Source organism: Lipotes vexillifer, unplaced genomic scaffold (assembly GCF_000442215.2).
Source record: "Lipotes vexillifer unplaced genomic scaffold, Lipotes_vexillifer_v1.1 scaffold1709, whole genome shotgun sequence".
NCBI classification, from domain to species: Eukaryota; Metazoa; Chordata; class Mammalia; order Artiodactyla; family Lipotidae; genus Lipotes; species Lipotes vexillifer.
In genome coordinates, this window is record NW_006788868.1 from 301,878 (window position 1) to 318,910 (window position 17,033).

General features: G+C 35.0%; 1 protein-coding gene across 1 annotated transcript in view; it reads right to left on the reverse strand.

The window, feature by feature from the left end:
- Positions 1-6,430: 6,430 nt before the first annotated feature.
- The window catches only part of LOC103078014 (protein unc-13 homolog C-like), a 288,547-nt gene continuing 277,944 nt past the window's right edge, over positions 6,431-17,033 (reverse strand). Inside the window, exons 18-20 of the mRNA XM_007461879.1 lie at positions 13,089-13,181; positions 11,412-11,571; positions 6,431-8,269 (exon numbers count right to left, since the gene is read on the reverse strand). Of these exons, the coding sequence (XP_007461941.1) occupies positions 7,984-8,269; positions 11,412-11,571; positions 13,089-13,181 (539 nt within the window). The 3' untranslated portion in view covers positions 6,431-7,983. The remainder of the gene's footprint in view (positions 8,270-11,411; positions 11,572-13,088; positions 13,182-17,033) is intronic.

Below are 17,033 nucleotides of genomic sequence, written 5' to 3' on the forward strand. Positions count from 1 at the left end.
AATATGGTGTATCACATTGATTGATTTGTGTATACTGAAGAATCCTTGCATTCCTTGGATAAACCCCACTTGATCATGGTGTATGATCCTTTTAATGTGCTGTTGGATTCTGTTTGCCAGTATTTTGTTCAGGATTTTATTTTATTTTTTTCTGTGGTACGCGGGCCTTTCACTGTTGTGGCCTCTCCTGTTGCGGAGCACAGGCTCTGGACGTGCAGGCTCAGCATCCATGGCTCATGGGCCCAGCCGCTCCCCGGCATGTGGGATCTTTCCAGCCCGGGGCACGAACCCGTGTCCCCTGCATCGGCAGGCGGACTCTCAACCACTGTGCCACCAGGGAAGCCCCTCTTTTTTCTTAATATATTTTATAATTGGTTATGAATATGTCCATATATCTATATGAGCATAAATAAGAATGTGTATGAATCTCGCCAAGTCATTTAAACTCTTCAAGGTTCAGTTTCCTCATACATAAAATTGAGATTAAAAACATATTCACAGGATATGATTCATTAGAATTAAATCAATTCTTCTAGGTATACGAACAAAAAAGATGACTAGCATTTGTTAATGTTTTTAACCTCTCTTTTCTATAATGCTACATTTTAAAGAAAGAATGCTCAACCATCTAATATCATCACTAAAAAATATGTGAGAATTAGCTGGCTAATTTAGATACCACTTTTGGGATAAAAATCACAATTTGGCCTAAATTTATCCCTTTGCTTTCGGGAGGCAGCCCTAGAGGACTGATTTTAGAGTATTTAAAAGTGCCCCAGACAAGGTACTGGTGTGGGGCAGAGAAGATAGCTTTAGGAAAATTAGCTCATCCGGATTCCAGTTTCCTATTATGCTATTAACTAGTTGATATTAGGCTAGATATTATATGCCTTTGAGGATTAGTTCCTTCTCTTCAGTGAAGAATTTTGATTATCTGTATGATTATTTTCAGCTCTTAAATTTTATAATCCTGTCACATCTTTTTCAAGAAATACCAGTGTAGATGCTTACAACTTGGGCCTATATTAACTTTTCAAACTTGTAGCCTAAATGACTTTCTATAAAGAAGACAAAAGACCAATGTATTATGAGTCTTTTTATTTCAGCTATCTCAGATCAGAATTTTGGCAATTTAAAAAATCTAATTAATTAGTTTTGTAAAATTGTCAAAGTGTACCATGTAAATAAAGATTGTCAAGTTAGATTTTTAAAAAAGACCCATATATGCCGCATAGATGCTGTCTACTATTATCATACTTTAAATATAGTGATACAGCTAGTTGAGAAGAAAGCAATAGGAAAAGGTATACAACTTAAACCCTAATTTAAAGAAAGCTACACTACTATCAGTTATTGCAGACTTTAGAACAAAGAAAATTACCAGGATGAAAGAGGAACATCACATATTTATAACAGAGTTAACTCACTGAGAAGATAATCATAATCCGAAATGTATATGTACCTAACAACAAAACAAACAGAAGAAATAGAAAGATAAATAGAAAGATTCACAATTATATTTGGCGATTTCAACACTCTTCTCAAAGTAACTGGTAAAACAAAAAAGAAAGTCAGTAAAATATTGATCAGAAGAACACTACCAATCAACTTGACTATGATTGTTAGATTTCTTCATAGATGCCTTAAAATTATAACTTCTAACGTAAAATTATAACAACAACATGGACTCTTTTCTGGTGCATATGGAACAGTTACCATGCATATCTTGGGTCATAAAACAAATCTTATCCAATTTAAAAGAATTGATATCATACAAAGTATACTCTCTAACTTGTAATGAAATGAAACTAGAAATAAGTAAGAGACAATATTTGGAAACTTAACAAGACACATAATTTGTAACCTATGGATCAAAGAAGTCAAAATGGAAATTGGAAAATATTTTTAACTGTATAAAGACAAAATACAGCATACCAAAATTTGTGGAACAAAGCTAAAGCAGTGTTTAGAAGATCTGTGGCATTTAAGTGCTTATATTTTAGAAGACAAAAGGTACCAAATCAATAATCTGAGGCCCCACTTTAATAAATTGGAAGAGAAAATTAAACCTATATCAAACAGATGGAAGAAAATAATAAAGAACAAAAGACATTGCAATTCAAAGCAGAAAAAATAGAGAAAATGAAATCAAAGCTAATTCTTTTTAAAAGATTAATAAAATAGATAAATAGAAATGGAGGAAACAGTTTCAAAATCTTTAGGAGGCCATAAATACCCTGATAACAAAACAAGAACAAACATCATAAGAAAAGAAAAATATAGATCAATAGAATTCATGAATATAGATATAAAAATACAATGAAATATTACCAAATTGAATTCATCAATATACAAAAAGACAATACATCATGACCAACTGGGGTTCATCTCAGAAATACAAAGCTGCTTCAAGAGTCAAAAAATCAGTCCATGTTGTTTACCACATTCACGGACTATAGAAGACAAATTATATGATTATCTGAATTGATACAGAAAAAGCATGAGACAAAATTCAAAAGTCATTCTTGATAAAACTGTCAGCAAAGTAGGAGTAGGAGGGAACTTCTTTAAGCTGATAAAAGAAAACCTATAACTAACATCATATTTAATGGTGAAGGATTGAATGCTTTCTCCCTAAGACTGAGAACAAGCCAAGCTTACTGCTCCTATTAAAGATTGTACTCAGTTGTAATATTGTATGCCATGAGAATAGGTTAAAATACGAAGTCAGTGTATTAACAAATGGATAAAACTAATGTAAAAAATAAGAACTGTGCCTCTTCTTCCTGCTTTATATTATATATTGTGGTGTGAATACATTATGGAGGGAATTCAGCTACACTAAATAGTTTGAGACCACTGAAGCCAAATTCTTTCTAGGGTCATTTTCAGTGCTACAAGTTGTAGTTGTATAGGATATGATTAAATCTACATAAACAGTTTCTGCCTGTTCTCAGAAAGAAAAAAATAAAGAAAAGAAAAGAATGTACTTGAAGACTTAACCAGTGCATTAAAGAAAGAAAAGCGATAATATGCACACACATGAAAAGAAACAAAAATGCCTCTCTTTGACATGATTGTCAATGTAGAAAATCCCAAGAAATCTATAAAAAAGATCCTACAAATAATAAGATTAGTGAGGTCGTGGGGTACCATGCTAATATACAAGAATCAATTTTTATACTAAAATGAACAATTGAAATTTGAATTTTATTCTCAAATTACTGCTTACACTATCATACATGCACACACAGAAGAAATATTTGGTAGGATTTTTATGCTGAAAACTAACGTTGATGAAAGAAATTAACGAAGACCTAAATAAATGGGGACAAGGTACTGTGTTCATAGATGGATGACTCAATATAAAGATGTCAGTTGTCCCCAAAATGATTTGTAGATTCAATAAAATCCCAATCAAAATTCCAGTAGTGCTTTAATATTTTTAAGAATTCAAAATTACTAGAACAGCCCACAACAATCTTAAGAAAAAGAACAACATGGAAAACTCACACTGCCTGAGTTCAAGACAATACAAAGCTATAGTTATTAAGACAGTGTCACACTGGTGTTAAGGAAGGGATTTCAGAAATAGAGATTTTAAAAATAGACCCACACATATTTGGTCAATGGATTTATGACAAAGGTGCAAAGGTAATTCATAGAAAGTGTAGTCTTTTCAATAAATGGTGTGTGGTACTGGAACAATTTGACTTCCCTGTGCAAATTAATTAGTAGATTAAAAATAATGAAAAAAACAGACAGATAAACCTCAACCCAGACCTCACATCCTATAATTAAAATAAATAACCTCAAAATGGATCATGGATCATAGACCAAACAGTAAAATCTAAAACTTCTTTAATAAAACATGGGAGAAAATCTTTATGACTCTGAGTGAGGCAAAGAATTTTTAAATATAACAGCAAAGCCATGATCCATAAAAGAAAAATATGATAAATTACTTTTTCAAAATTTAAAACTTTTGCCCTCTGAAAGACACTCTTATGAGAATGAAAAGAGTAGCCACAGACTGGGATGAAATACTTGCAAATCTCATATCTGACAAAGGACTTCTATACCCAGTATGCAAAGATGTCTCCAAATTCAACAATAGTAAAACAAAAAACTAGTTGAATAAATGGACAAAAGATTTGCCGACACTTAACCAAAGATAATATATGAATAAGAAACAAGCAAATGTAGAGATACTCAACATCATCAATCATCAGAGGACTGCAAACTAAAATAGAAAACTAAAATAGAAAAAGGACTGACAATACCAAGTGCTTCAAGGATTTGGAGCAACTGGAACTCTTACCCATTGCTGCTGGGAATGTAAAATGATACAATCACTTTGGTAAAAGTTTGACAGCTTTTTATAAAGTTAAATATATAATATGATCCAGAAATCCCACTAGTTTGCATTCACTTAAGAGAAATAAGCACTTACGGTGACACAAAATCCTGTACACAAATGTTTATAACAGCTTTGTTCATAATCTTACAAAAACCAAAAACAACCCAGATGTCTTTGAACTGGTGAATGAACAGATGCTCTTTTGTATGCCCATAAATGGGATACTACTTAGCAATGAGAACAGTTGATACATGCCACAACATGGATGAGTCTTAAATGAATAATGCCTAGTGAAAGAAGCTAGGTTCAGAAGGTTACCTACTATCATGATTCCATTCCATGGCATTCTGGAAAACATAAAACCAGGGGGACTGAAAATAGAGCAGTGCTGCCAGGAGTTGAAGGTAGAAACAGAGTTTGTTTACAAAGTAGTAGGATAATGGAATTTTGGAGGATGATGGAACTGTCCTATATTTTGCTTGTTGTGCCTGATACATGATTCTATGAATTTGTCAAAACAGAAACGTTTACCAACAGAGTTAATTTTAGTATATGCAAACTAAAATATATAGGATTCTTTAAAAAGATCCCTAAGCATTACTTTCTTTTTCTGCATTTGTTTCTAAGAAGTCATTCATTGCAAGATGAACCATTATTTACTATTAAAAAAGGAAAAAAAGCACCCATTAATCTATAGTTTGACAATGATTATAAAATGTATCCTGATTTCAAAATCGTCATAATGTGAAAAGAGTATATTTTAAAATATGTATAATATGATATTTACAAATTGGAGCTTATTCTCAGACTTCTATCCAGGGATATTTTCTGAGTCCTGCATAACTCTGATTATTTTTCATTATTTGAGTATGAAGATTGAAACTACTATATTAGTCCATAAAAGTCCTAGTATAGTCATCTTTATATAAGAGAAATTAAAAGGAGAAAATAAACCTTGCTTCAAACATTTTTTTAAAAAGGCCAAATGCAAAACATTAAGCTAGGACTGTCATTTATAAATGTACCTCATTTAAGGGAAATTCAATATATAAATTATCCTAGAAATAGATGAGTTAGAGCAGGTTGCGATGAGGGCATCTGATTACTTATCTTAAATAATAATTCATCAGAGCTCCTTTAAATAATAAATGTTCCACTGTGGTTTTAAACACCTCATTTTAGCCAAATTTGATTATCATGTGTTTCTTTGAGAACTTCTAATGTGAGTTTCATCTGTAGATGTAAAACAGAGCTTTGTCTTTGTGCATTTTATCTAAAATATGATAAATAAATTGCTTCACACCTTAATGGAGTCTATAGTTGACAGAGATTGCTGTGAACCTCAGAGTGGTTACTAATTTGGGTATGTAAACACAACAGGCTTTGTTCTGGAGACAACAAATACTTGTATCTTGGGAGAAACAACAAAGACTGCAGAATTCATAATTATTTCAAAATTAGGACTGATACTTTATGATATTAATAGACTCAATTCATACCATAACCATTAGTGTTTGATATATATTGTGCACACACACAAAGACGGAATGGATAGATCCAATTAAACAAATACTGGAAAAAATACTTAGCTCATAATTTTTTAAGTGATCAATGCAAACGCAAACTGCCATTTATTCAAGGGTGTGCTGCTTCATGACATTAATGTGCTCCTAAAGAGCTCAAGTCGGTGTTCTGTAAAATTGTTATAAATCTTGAATGAAACTTGCAGTAAAATAATGAAACCTTTTGTCATGTAAGTTTTTATTTAACTGTGTTGCTTGTCTATATGTTGAATGTTGAATTTTCTTCATGGCTTAACAGTATTCAGAGACGTACAGACAGGTAGATACATCAGCTTTTTTCTTATTTTCAGGGTAATTATCCTGTAATGTGTGGCTTTTTCCATGAATACACCTCCTGGAAAAAATTTGTTTCAAATTCTAATGAGATACTAGAACCAAACATTGTGAAGAGTGTTCTATCCAGTAAAAAGAGCCTGGATTTTTAATTCTTAAATAGTGGAATGATGTTGCATACATGAAATAAAAAGGCAGAAGATACAATGAAGTATTGCATGTGCTCAATATACATCCATTTATTAATGCATATGCCAGAGGATTGCATTGTACTATGCATTTGGAGACGTCATTAACAAAGGACTTGCTTATCAATTTAACATGAATTAGTGGATCTTACTGTCTGTGTTTTCACACCCAGTAACAGCATGGTTCTGAGAGTCATGATACTTTTCATTTCTGTTCTTAACATATCAGACCAGCTTGTTCACAAAGCACAGTCACTATAACAGGATCTTGTTCCTGCATGTGTATGTTGCCCACTAACAGTTATGACCGTAAGTTACAACTACAAAGTACTCTTCTACAGCCAAGGATTTAGGCACAGATTCTAAAAAGTCAAACCATAAAAACAGAGAAAATGCAAATATTCATAAGCTATTTCATATTCAAACTCTAACCTAGTTATATTTTTATCTACCGACCTGTAATAAGTTGTTTTCCTATTGCATTGTATGCATCTTGGGCTTATAAATAACATAAATTACAAAACTGTAAGCAATTTCTTCAGACTTCATTTTACATTTTTCACTAAATAGTTGAAGACGTGACTTTTTGCTCCAGTGCAATATGTAGTAATGCTGCATTCAGTAAAAATTGTTGCATATTTCTAAAAAGAGAAAAGCATTTAACTGATTATAGCACTCAGTAAATAAGGAGTTAGTCATAACTGTCAGAAGGAAAACACTAACAGTATAATTACTTATCATAGGTAATTTAAGAAACAAACCTTCCATCATACTCCTAAACCATTAGTCGTATGACTTTCTAAAGAATGAAATCTAGTAAAGCCAAGACATAATGCTAGATGGCAAATGCTTCAACTTACCTTTTTTTTTTTTTTTTTTTTTTTTTACAAATGTGATGTGACCTTCGCAGTTTTAAAGAACAAAGTTCTGTTGATATATCAAACACTGTTAACAAACTATTTAGCATTACTTTTTATAAGTTTGCTTTAAGAGCATTTCTTCACAGTGATTTCAGAAAGGTTGGAAACCGGTTGGCATAAAATATTTTCCACATTTTCTATTTTAATATGTATGCAAAAATCATCACAATATATCTGCAACTATAAAATTACAAATGCTTTCTAGAAGTAACTGCATTTCTAGTCATGATAGAAAAGGGTATTTGTAAGACATCTATAATGAGGTAAGTCTAAATAGAATTTGAGTAACAGATGCTTTCATATCTACTGGCCATATACACCAATGTAACAAGGACAACTAATGGACCAACTTAAGAGACTGTTTTTTAGTATGTTTAATGGATGAGAAATTGGTAATGAAATAAACATTTTAAAAGATACTCTGGATATTTCACTTTACATCATAATTTTGGCACTTCATGGAACATTTGTTTCTCAAAGACCAGAAGTGGTATAAAAGTTCCACAGGTTTTCCACATACCTTGTAGACATTGTTCTTGAGTACTGGGCAAACACTGAAACGTAGTGAAATAAACATTCCCGTGTATTTGCACATGCATGCAGTAGTCAAACAGTTATAGTTTATGAATTCTCATAGATGCTATCTTACAGTGTTTGTTTCAAGCACTCTCTTCAGCAGATCTTGTTTCAGATTTAAGTCTTACAAATTCTTTAGCCACACTGTCACTGGTCCTCTGCGAGAGGATTCTAAGGATAGTCAAACCAGTTTCATCCATAGAGACGTTTTTCAATAGGGGATACCATGCCCCGTGGCTTCCTTTTTCTGCTATGTTCTGAAGCTGAATTACTGTCATTCCGATAATTCGATCTTCTCTGGCAAAGCAGTAATCTTTAACTGAAAGGTGAAGTTCATAGGCCCGTGGGCGGTTTTCTTTACTCAGAATGCTGTGTGGATTAAAAATATGGATTTTGAGCATTTTCAAATAGGGATCAATATGGTTCTAATAGACTGTTGAAAATTTTATATACTGCTCAGAATATTATATTGGCAAATAGAGTATCATTGTCTTTGAACTCTGATGCAAATACCCTTTAAATTTTACTTAGATTGTATTTATATAGCTATTACTCTGCAATCGAACTTAAAAAACTCCTTCTTTCCCTAGATGGAAATAGGAAATCAATCTAAAAATGCTTTACTGCCCTGATGTTAAGGATATTAATAGAAACTGGAATTAAAATATTATGTTGTAATTAATCATTGGAGGCAAGGTCTCCCCAGTGATATAGGGGTAGGAGGCGTTACTAGGGGTCATGGAAGCTAGGCCGGGGGGACGGGTACCTTTTGGAAGAATTGCTGTGCCATTTCAACATCCGTTATTACAATTTCTTTTCTTTACCTCAGACTCTTGGATACGCTGTTATATCTAGGAGCCTTTTCTCAGGGCAATACACTGCACAGACTACCAAGCACTATTCACAAGATGTTAAATTGCATACAGATCTCCAGAGTAAATCAGTTCCAGCAGAGCCTGGTGCTTCAATGCGAGCTCTTTCCTATGGCAACAGTTAGACCTGTCAAGATTGGGGCTGAGGGTGGCCTCTCCTAATAACAACCCAAGACAACTTAGTGCAGAACTGAACCTAATGAAGAAGGCTGAGTGGTGAAACTCTGAGGATAATCCTTCCCTGCCCCTCATTTTAATTCATCCTCAGATAGTCCTGACTTTTTAATGAATGCACATCTATTCCTCAGCAGTACAAGCTTCCAAATTCCTTCCTTTTCTAAGTCATTTTTTCTGATCAAACATTTTGCCGAGTCAGACTTTTGTTTCCAGGTGACATTGACAACTAAACTGTGTACTTATTTTAAGAGACAATCTGAAATAACATACAAGAAGATGGAATCCTGGGGGGTAAGAATAGAATGGCAAAATATGACAGGATCTGGGTCTTCTTGTGAATTAAAATGAGTCAAAATGCCACCTTTTTCCAGAATTGTGGTCTTGGTAGCTCACAGTGTTGTATCTGAATTTTGCATTATCCAAGTATTCCTAGAACCTTTTGGAAGACTTTTCAGTTGGATCAAAGTTTTTGTGTAGTTTGGATGAGCAGATAGGTGGAATCCTGTGAGCTGGTTTATTAGTGGGATTAATCTGTTAGAACCCTTTTAATTGATGTGGTAGGATAGTTAAGTTTTAATGAGTGGTAAGAGAGTGAAATATTCAGAAAACAGAGTGCTGCAAGGTCTCTGGGAAATCGAGAATGCAAAATAACAAAGAATCAAACAAGTAAGGGATGGTTTGGTAAGTGTGCATGCATGTGCATGTGTATGAAAGCCCCTAGGGCTTGGTCCTGTGTCCCTGCTCTCTGTCTCTGGGTCAGCTCATGTAGATCTGTAGAATTAATTACATCTATATGCAGATAATTCTCAAGTTATATCTAACTATGTATTTAATATCTCCTCTTGGATGTACTGTAGGCATCTCCAAATTAATAGATTTAAAACAAAATCTTTGATCTCCTCATTGCCTGTCTATTTCCCCATCTCAGTAACTCAACATCTACCCAATTGCTTATGCCAAAAACTAGGAGTCATCCTTGATTTTATTCAGTGCCAGATAGCTTCCGTTTGCTCCAGCTGGATCTACTCTCCATCCTTCTTCTTGTACTTTGCAATACAATGCTGACCTGTAAGGACTACACACATTGAGTTTCTCTGTGCTCTGGCTTCCAGTTGGGTTTGGCCAAAAGGGAGCATCATTAGAAAATCAGAAAAAATGGTGAGAGTGAGGTCAGAGTTTATTTCTCTGGCTTCTTGCTTCTGGCTTCTTGCATGTGAGGCTCCCTCAAGTAGGCTGTTTCCCTCCATGGAAGGTCACTCTCCTAATAAGGTGAATGACTACAAATGAATTTTCACAGTCCCAATTTTAGTAACTGCTCTTCCTCTCCTGTAGGCACAGGAGGGGTAATAACCTGGCTATTACTAGCCCCAGGTTACATCACTATTGCTCACAGTCCCTCTATTCACACATCTTTGTACATTCCTTTGTAAATATGTCTTGAATTAATCTAAATTGAATGTTCTTGGGAGCCTAATTCATATACTCTTTCTTTCATATTCTATCTCCAATCCACTGTAAATTCTATAGGACCTCTTAGAACTCCAAACATATCCAAAATATTTCCACTTTTTTCCATCTCTTGACTACTTCCTTCCCCACTAAGACTACCTGATCAGTCACTATTATCTCTTACCTAGACTACTGCAGTAGGCTTCTAACTTATCTCTACTTGTTTGGTCTTGCCTTCCCTATAGTTACTTCTCTATACAGCAAACACAATAACCATTAATGATGTAAATCAGATTGTTCAAACCCTCATACGAAAAGCCTTCAACGTCTCCTGTTGAGCTTAGAATGTGACCCAGGCTCCTTTACCACTGACTTCAAAGCCCTGTGTGATGTAGTACCTGACCACTTCTTCAAATTCATTTTATCTCACTCCCTTGCCCACCACATACTGTTTCTTAAATATGCCAGGCATGCTCCTGCTTAGAATCCTTGCACTCGCAATTTTCCTTGTCCTAAAATGCTCTCAACTCTCTTCCCTAAATGACTGGTTCTTTATTTTCTCAGGTTCCTATTTAAAAGGCACATGCTCAGAGAGGCTTCCCTGAACACCCCATCTAAGCAGCCAACCGATCACTCTATTGCATCACCCTGTTTTAATGCTCTGCTTAGTACTATCAGATGATAACTTTATTTATTTATGATGTTGTTTATCATATGTTATTTACCTCTAGAGAGTAACTTCCACGAGAGCAAAGTCCTCCTTCTACATATATCCAATGCCTGTACTATTGCCTGATACATGGTAGGCACTGGACAAATACTTAAATGGAAGAGAACTAAAAACAGAGCCTTCTTCATTTGCCTTGGATCAATGATGAACAGGAATCCTTAAACCCATAGGTTTTGCTTTCCTTAGCAAAGCCCAGTGCCATTCCTACCCTGTGAGTCGCTTGTAAGTGTAGCTCTACAATGCCTGTTGCCTGGTTAAATAAAGGAGTCAGGTCATAACTTACAACTGAAATGTTTCGTTATACTTTGGTGACCATGTGTTGCTTTTTGTCTTTGTGCCTTGTTTTCTCTTCTTGTCTCCGAGGTTGGGTCCCAGCATACAAACTTCCACAAAGGGGCGGAACGTTGCAGTGGTCTGCCAGTTTAAGTCATTAATAGCAATCACTAAAAACGAAAATGAAAGAGACAGGAATATAAAGTATTAGCAAACGAATGTGTAGAATCCTAGACTCTCCCTTTGATCCTTAGAGTTAATTTTTATTTTTAAAAATGATGTGTGAAGTTGTAACTTGCATTTGATAGCACCCTAACCCCACTGACAAGGAAAAACAATTTACTCTCTGGGCTGCACGCTTGATGGCACTTTCAGCTCTAAGCCATGTGGCATTGGGATGGCAAATGTTAGCTGTAATTGAAATGACAATCATTAATACTAAAAAGTTGTGATTCTTGTTTAGGTGAAAAAATGATGCTTTTCATATTAAAATTATATGTTCTTCATAAAATATTTAGAAAACAGATTTTAAAAATCTATAATTTTATCACTCAGAAGAAATGACTGTTAATATCTTGGTATGATGTTTTCAATCTTTATATATAGAATGGGATCATAATGTATTACAGTCTTATAAGTAGCTTTATTTTTTAAGCCCATCATGGGTAGCATTCTAATTTATTATATATTTTCCAACAGCAAATATTTCATTATATGTACATTTCATTCTATATTTACCCAATCACTTGTTGGTGCATATTATGGCGGTTTCCTAATTTCAGGCATCATAAATAATACTTAAATGAACATTCTCAAATAGGTTTGCTCATCCTTTGATGATGATATCCTTAAGGAATTGTCTTACAATTAAATTTGCTAGTGCAAAAGGTTGATAAAACTTTTACCATTTGATATGCATTGTCAGAATATTTTTCAAATATATTTAGTGACACTGGAATAGATAGTCATGCCCACTTTTCTGTATGATTACCAGTACTGCATATAATCTATTATAACCCATAGCAGTGTTACTTTATAATACAAAGATACATTAGGTAATGCAATTTTAAAATATGTTAGAAGGCCATGGTTTTGATTAAAGTAGATACTATTTAAAGTGACTAAGTCTATAATAATATAAAAATAGAACACGGTTCTATTGAGCAAAGTATTAATCATTAAGTTACGTCTTTGAAATGACCCCTCTTTTCAGATTGTGCTTTTACAATATAAAACCAATTGATTCAACCACCCATTTAAAAAAAATCAAACAGTTGTTGGAAATCACATAGAAAAAGTAGGTAGATTATGTGGATAGTAAGAACATGCTGACTTAACATCTAAAATGTCATTGGCAAGTTGGAGCCAACCACAGCACCAGTGTTCAATGTATATCATAGCCTCAACCATAGAGAACACATGTTCAATGTATACAGTTTTGAAATGTAATCACCAATGTATTTAAACCATTTAGATATTTCAGGTAACATAGGTTAAGTACCTGTGCCATTCATTTTTTTCAGTTTTAAATCAAAAGTTCTAGATTCATGAAGAAATTCTGAGCATGCCCTGAAATCATTTAATATAGATTTTTAAAGAAAGATTCAAGAAAAAACATTTTTGATATAATTATTTCCAGAGGTTAAAGTCTGATAGGCTGTTTTATCTACCTGGACCCGAAATATACCTTTTATAGTGACTTTATGCTCTCCTGTTCCTGGGGTGGCGGTGATGTCCACATGAACAGATATCTGACCCACTGAATCTCTGGAGGAGGGACCTGCAAATCAGCAAAAGTTTACTGGCTTGACCTTTCAGACCACTTAATAATGGACATCAGCACTCTGTGCACAAGGGACTGTAAAGCGTGATCATAGAAATAAATGATTCTTTTCGTTAACAGCACATAATAGATTTTGATAAATGTTCACTAAATTAAATTTGCTATGCAGGTTTGAGGCTTGGGTATAACCATATTTAGCCCATTTAGCTAAACTTTCATATAGTACTCAGATACCTTAAGGCACACTCTTAGTATTACTATTGTTTAAAAAAAAAAAAAAAAAGGCAGTTGCCTTTCTAGGCACTTAATAAAGCTCTCCTCGTTGTTGCTTATGTACAAAGATGTATCATGCCTTTCACTCCTTTGTGAAGTGCTTTTCTTCAGTGTACCACACCGGAGCACCCAGGATACAAAGATGGCTCTACAGAGCACCTGCCCTCATGAGGCCCACACTAGACCAGGGGAGAGCAACATATACACATATTGCTGCATATAGTGTGATACATTCTAAAATAGATACATTTACAAGGTCGACTGATGGTATAAAAAGGAGTAGTCAATTCTACCCTGATAAACGTTAGTCAAAGGTTAAGAATGTTGTATTGGAAAGTGCCTGTGATTTGGGGTCAGATAAGCTTGAATTCAAATCATAGTTATGCTGCAACTGGTTCTGTGATTGGAATTTGCTATGTTCTCAAGTCTTGGTTTTCTCATTTGTAAAACAGGGATAACTACATCACCCTCATACACACACACACTTATCTATTAACGTATCACCTATAAGCACGTATATTTTTTTCACAAATAAAAAGCACATGCTCTAATTATCATTTACCTTGCCTTTGTCTTCTCACCTAAAAATATATTAAGAAGATCATTCCATTTCAGTATACATAAAGCTATGCCCCATTCTTTAATATAGTCTGGAATATCACTGCATTAACTACAAAGTTAGTGTTCCCTGAGTACTTGCTTAAAAATGAATCACTAATCTGCTTACCAAATAATGAAAACATTAAAATATTTAAAACATTTAAAATAATGTTTAGCCTTTATTCCATTACATGAACATCCATTATTTATTTAACTACACTTTGGTTGTTTCTAATCTCTTGCTCTTATGAGCAAAATGTAACAAATAATTATTTTTCATATTTACAAGTTTATCTATAGTATAATTTCTAGAAATGGTATTTATTTGTCAAAGGTAGGTGGAATTCTAATTTTGCCCCATAGAGATTTTAACCATTTACAATATATATGAGAGTAATAAGAATCTTATTTTTGTAAAATAAATGGCTAGTGACCAAGCTGAAAATGAAAGGTTCTAAGAGACTTCCAATTTCTAACTTCAGAAAATCACTGGATTTCAGCCAGAACCTCTTAACAGGACATGCTGAGAAGAGCTCCTTCACCAAAAGCAGCTCTCTCACCCACACTCCACCCCAGCCATTTGATAATAAAAGAATTGAAAGATAGAAAGGGATCACTCTGGGCATTAACCAAGGGACTGTTCATTGTTCTGTGGGAAGGGAAGAGAGGAAATGTTTCCTTTTCCTGAGGTGAAGGAAAGAAAACTCCAAGAGAAGTACTCCTAGACTCCGGAAGTGCCAGCAAGATGAGCATTTCATTTTTTTAATTGGCTGCCTACTTAGCAGACCTGGGCATGACCCAGTGAGGAACAGCAAGCCACAGAGTATGCCAGGACCTTCCCCTCTGCTTAAAGTCATCGTTGCTGAGAAATATGGCAGATGGCTCCTGAATGGGCTTGAAGTGCCAGAGTTGGGGACAAGAGAGGGATAATGTGATTGTAGGCTCTGGTTTTATCAGGGATTGTCACAGACGTGGTAAAGAGGCAGGCCTCTCAAAGGAATGTGCTATGCCCAGGTGAGGTGCAGCAGGAAAAAGTGGCCAGGTCTCGAGTCTTGGAAGAGTTCATCAATGGCCTGGGCAACTATTTGGAAATAAGTTTCACACCAGCCAGTTCTATCAATCAAGCTTGTACTTCCCCTAAGAGAAGGAGCTGGAAAAGCGCTACCACTAACTGAATAGACAATGACCTTTAAATAGATAATGACCACTAATGGCCACCACTGAAGTTTTTTATTTTATTTTATTTTATTTATTTATTATTTTTGGCTGTATCGGGTCTTAGTTGCGGCACGCGGGATCTTCGTTGAGGCATGCGGGATCTTTCATTGCAGCATACAGGCTCTTTGCTGCGGCTCATGGGCTTCTCTCTAGTTGTGGCCTGCATGTTTTCTCTCTCTAGTTGTGGTGCGTGGTTTTCTCTCTCTGGTTGTGGCACGTGGGCTCTCTAGTTGAGGTGCACGAGCTCAGCAGTTGTGGCGCATCGGCTTAGTTGCCCCTGGGCACGTGGGATCTTAGTTCCCCGACCAGAGATTGAACCCACGTCCCCTGGGTTGGAAGGTGAATTCTTTACCACTGGACCACCAGGGAAGTCCCCAACCATTGAAGTTTAAATAAAGAGTCATCTTTCTCTTTTCTCTCTTTCCTTCCTCTTCAGTATCAGGGAAACTACGTCCAGGAGAAAGAGGAAAGGTACACATTACAGAAGCTCATGTCTTCCTCCACCTCCTGCTTCTACTGCTAGAGTCACCATTTCCCCCTGCTTGTGTAGAAAGGAGAGCTTTGAATCCAATAAGTGATTAAAACTTTAATGTGAGCAGAACAAGGTCTTAGAACCTGAATAACTTTCTAATAGTGCAAGTAATTAATATGGCATGTACTTGGTTGTTGATATCAGTGAGGGAGGTGTCTATGCAGTAGAAAGTAGGACTCATAAGAGGAGATGATAACACTTTTTGGAAAAATAAAATAGTTTGATATCATTCCTAAACTGGTGACATATTTATGATATGAAGAATAGAATATATCTTCCCATTATTCAGGTCTCCTTTTGTGTATTTCAATAATGTTTTACATTTTTCTTCATGTGAATATTAAACATTTTAAAAGCTTATTCCTAGTTGTGGTATCTCATCCTATTTTAAATGGGACCGTTTCTTCCATTATATTGTATAACAGGAAGTCTAGTGATTTTTGTATATTTCTTTTATTCAGCCAACTGAATTTTTAATGAAAGATTTACATTTACCCCTTTTGAGTAAATGAAATACAATCATATTATTTTCAGTGAATGACACTTCTCCTTTCCAGGTTTTATACCTCATATTGGTTGCCTTGGCTAATTTTATTAGCTTATGTTTCTAATACTATATTCCATGACAGTGTTAGAAGGGGACATGCTTGTTATCCTCCATTTGGCTCTCCAAAGTCATTTTCCACCCTTCTCCACTCTGCCCTTAGATGGGCAATTCAGTGGTCTCCTCTATCCTGTACTGCCGCTGAGAAGTCCTGGCAAGGTAGGGGAAGGAGGGAGTAGAGTCGGGTCAGGTATTTATTTCTTTAGTCTCCTTCCTGTGGGGTCACCTTTTGCTGGCTGAATCCTGCAACCAAAAATCAAAATTCCCCTCACCAGCCCTCAATAGGAGACAGTCTCTTTCCTGGTTTTAGGAGCTTCTTCCTCCCTTGTTATTTTTGTTGCAGGGAGGTTAGTTTACTATTTTTTCTGGTCTCTTTATATCCAGCACATACCTTTGTCCATAGTTTCTCTGTTAAATCCTTCTCAAATCATCTTAATTGAGTGTGCCATCTGATTCCTACTGCGACCTTGGCTAAGAGAATTAACATCTTTGATTTGCTCATAACGTTAATGGAAATGCCTCTAGTATTTTCACAATATTCTTAGGTCTTGAGGAACATTGAGACAATTTTTTTGGTGGGGGAGACAGGACATAAAATATGGATACTCACTACTTTACTGTT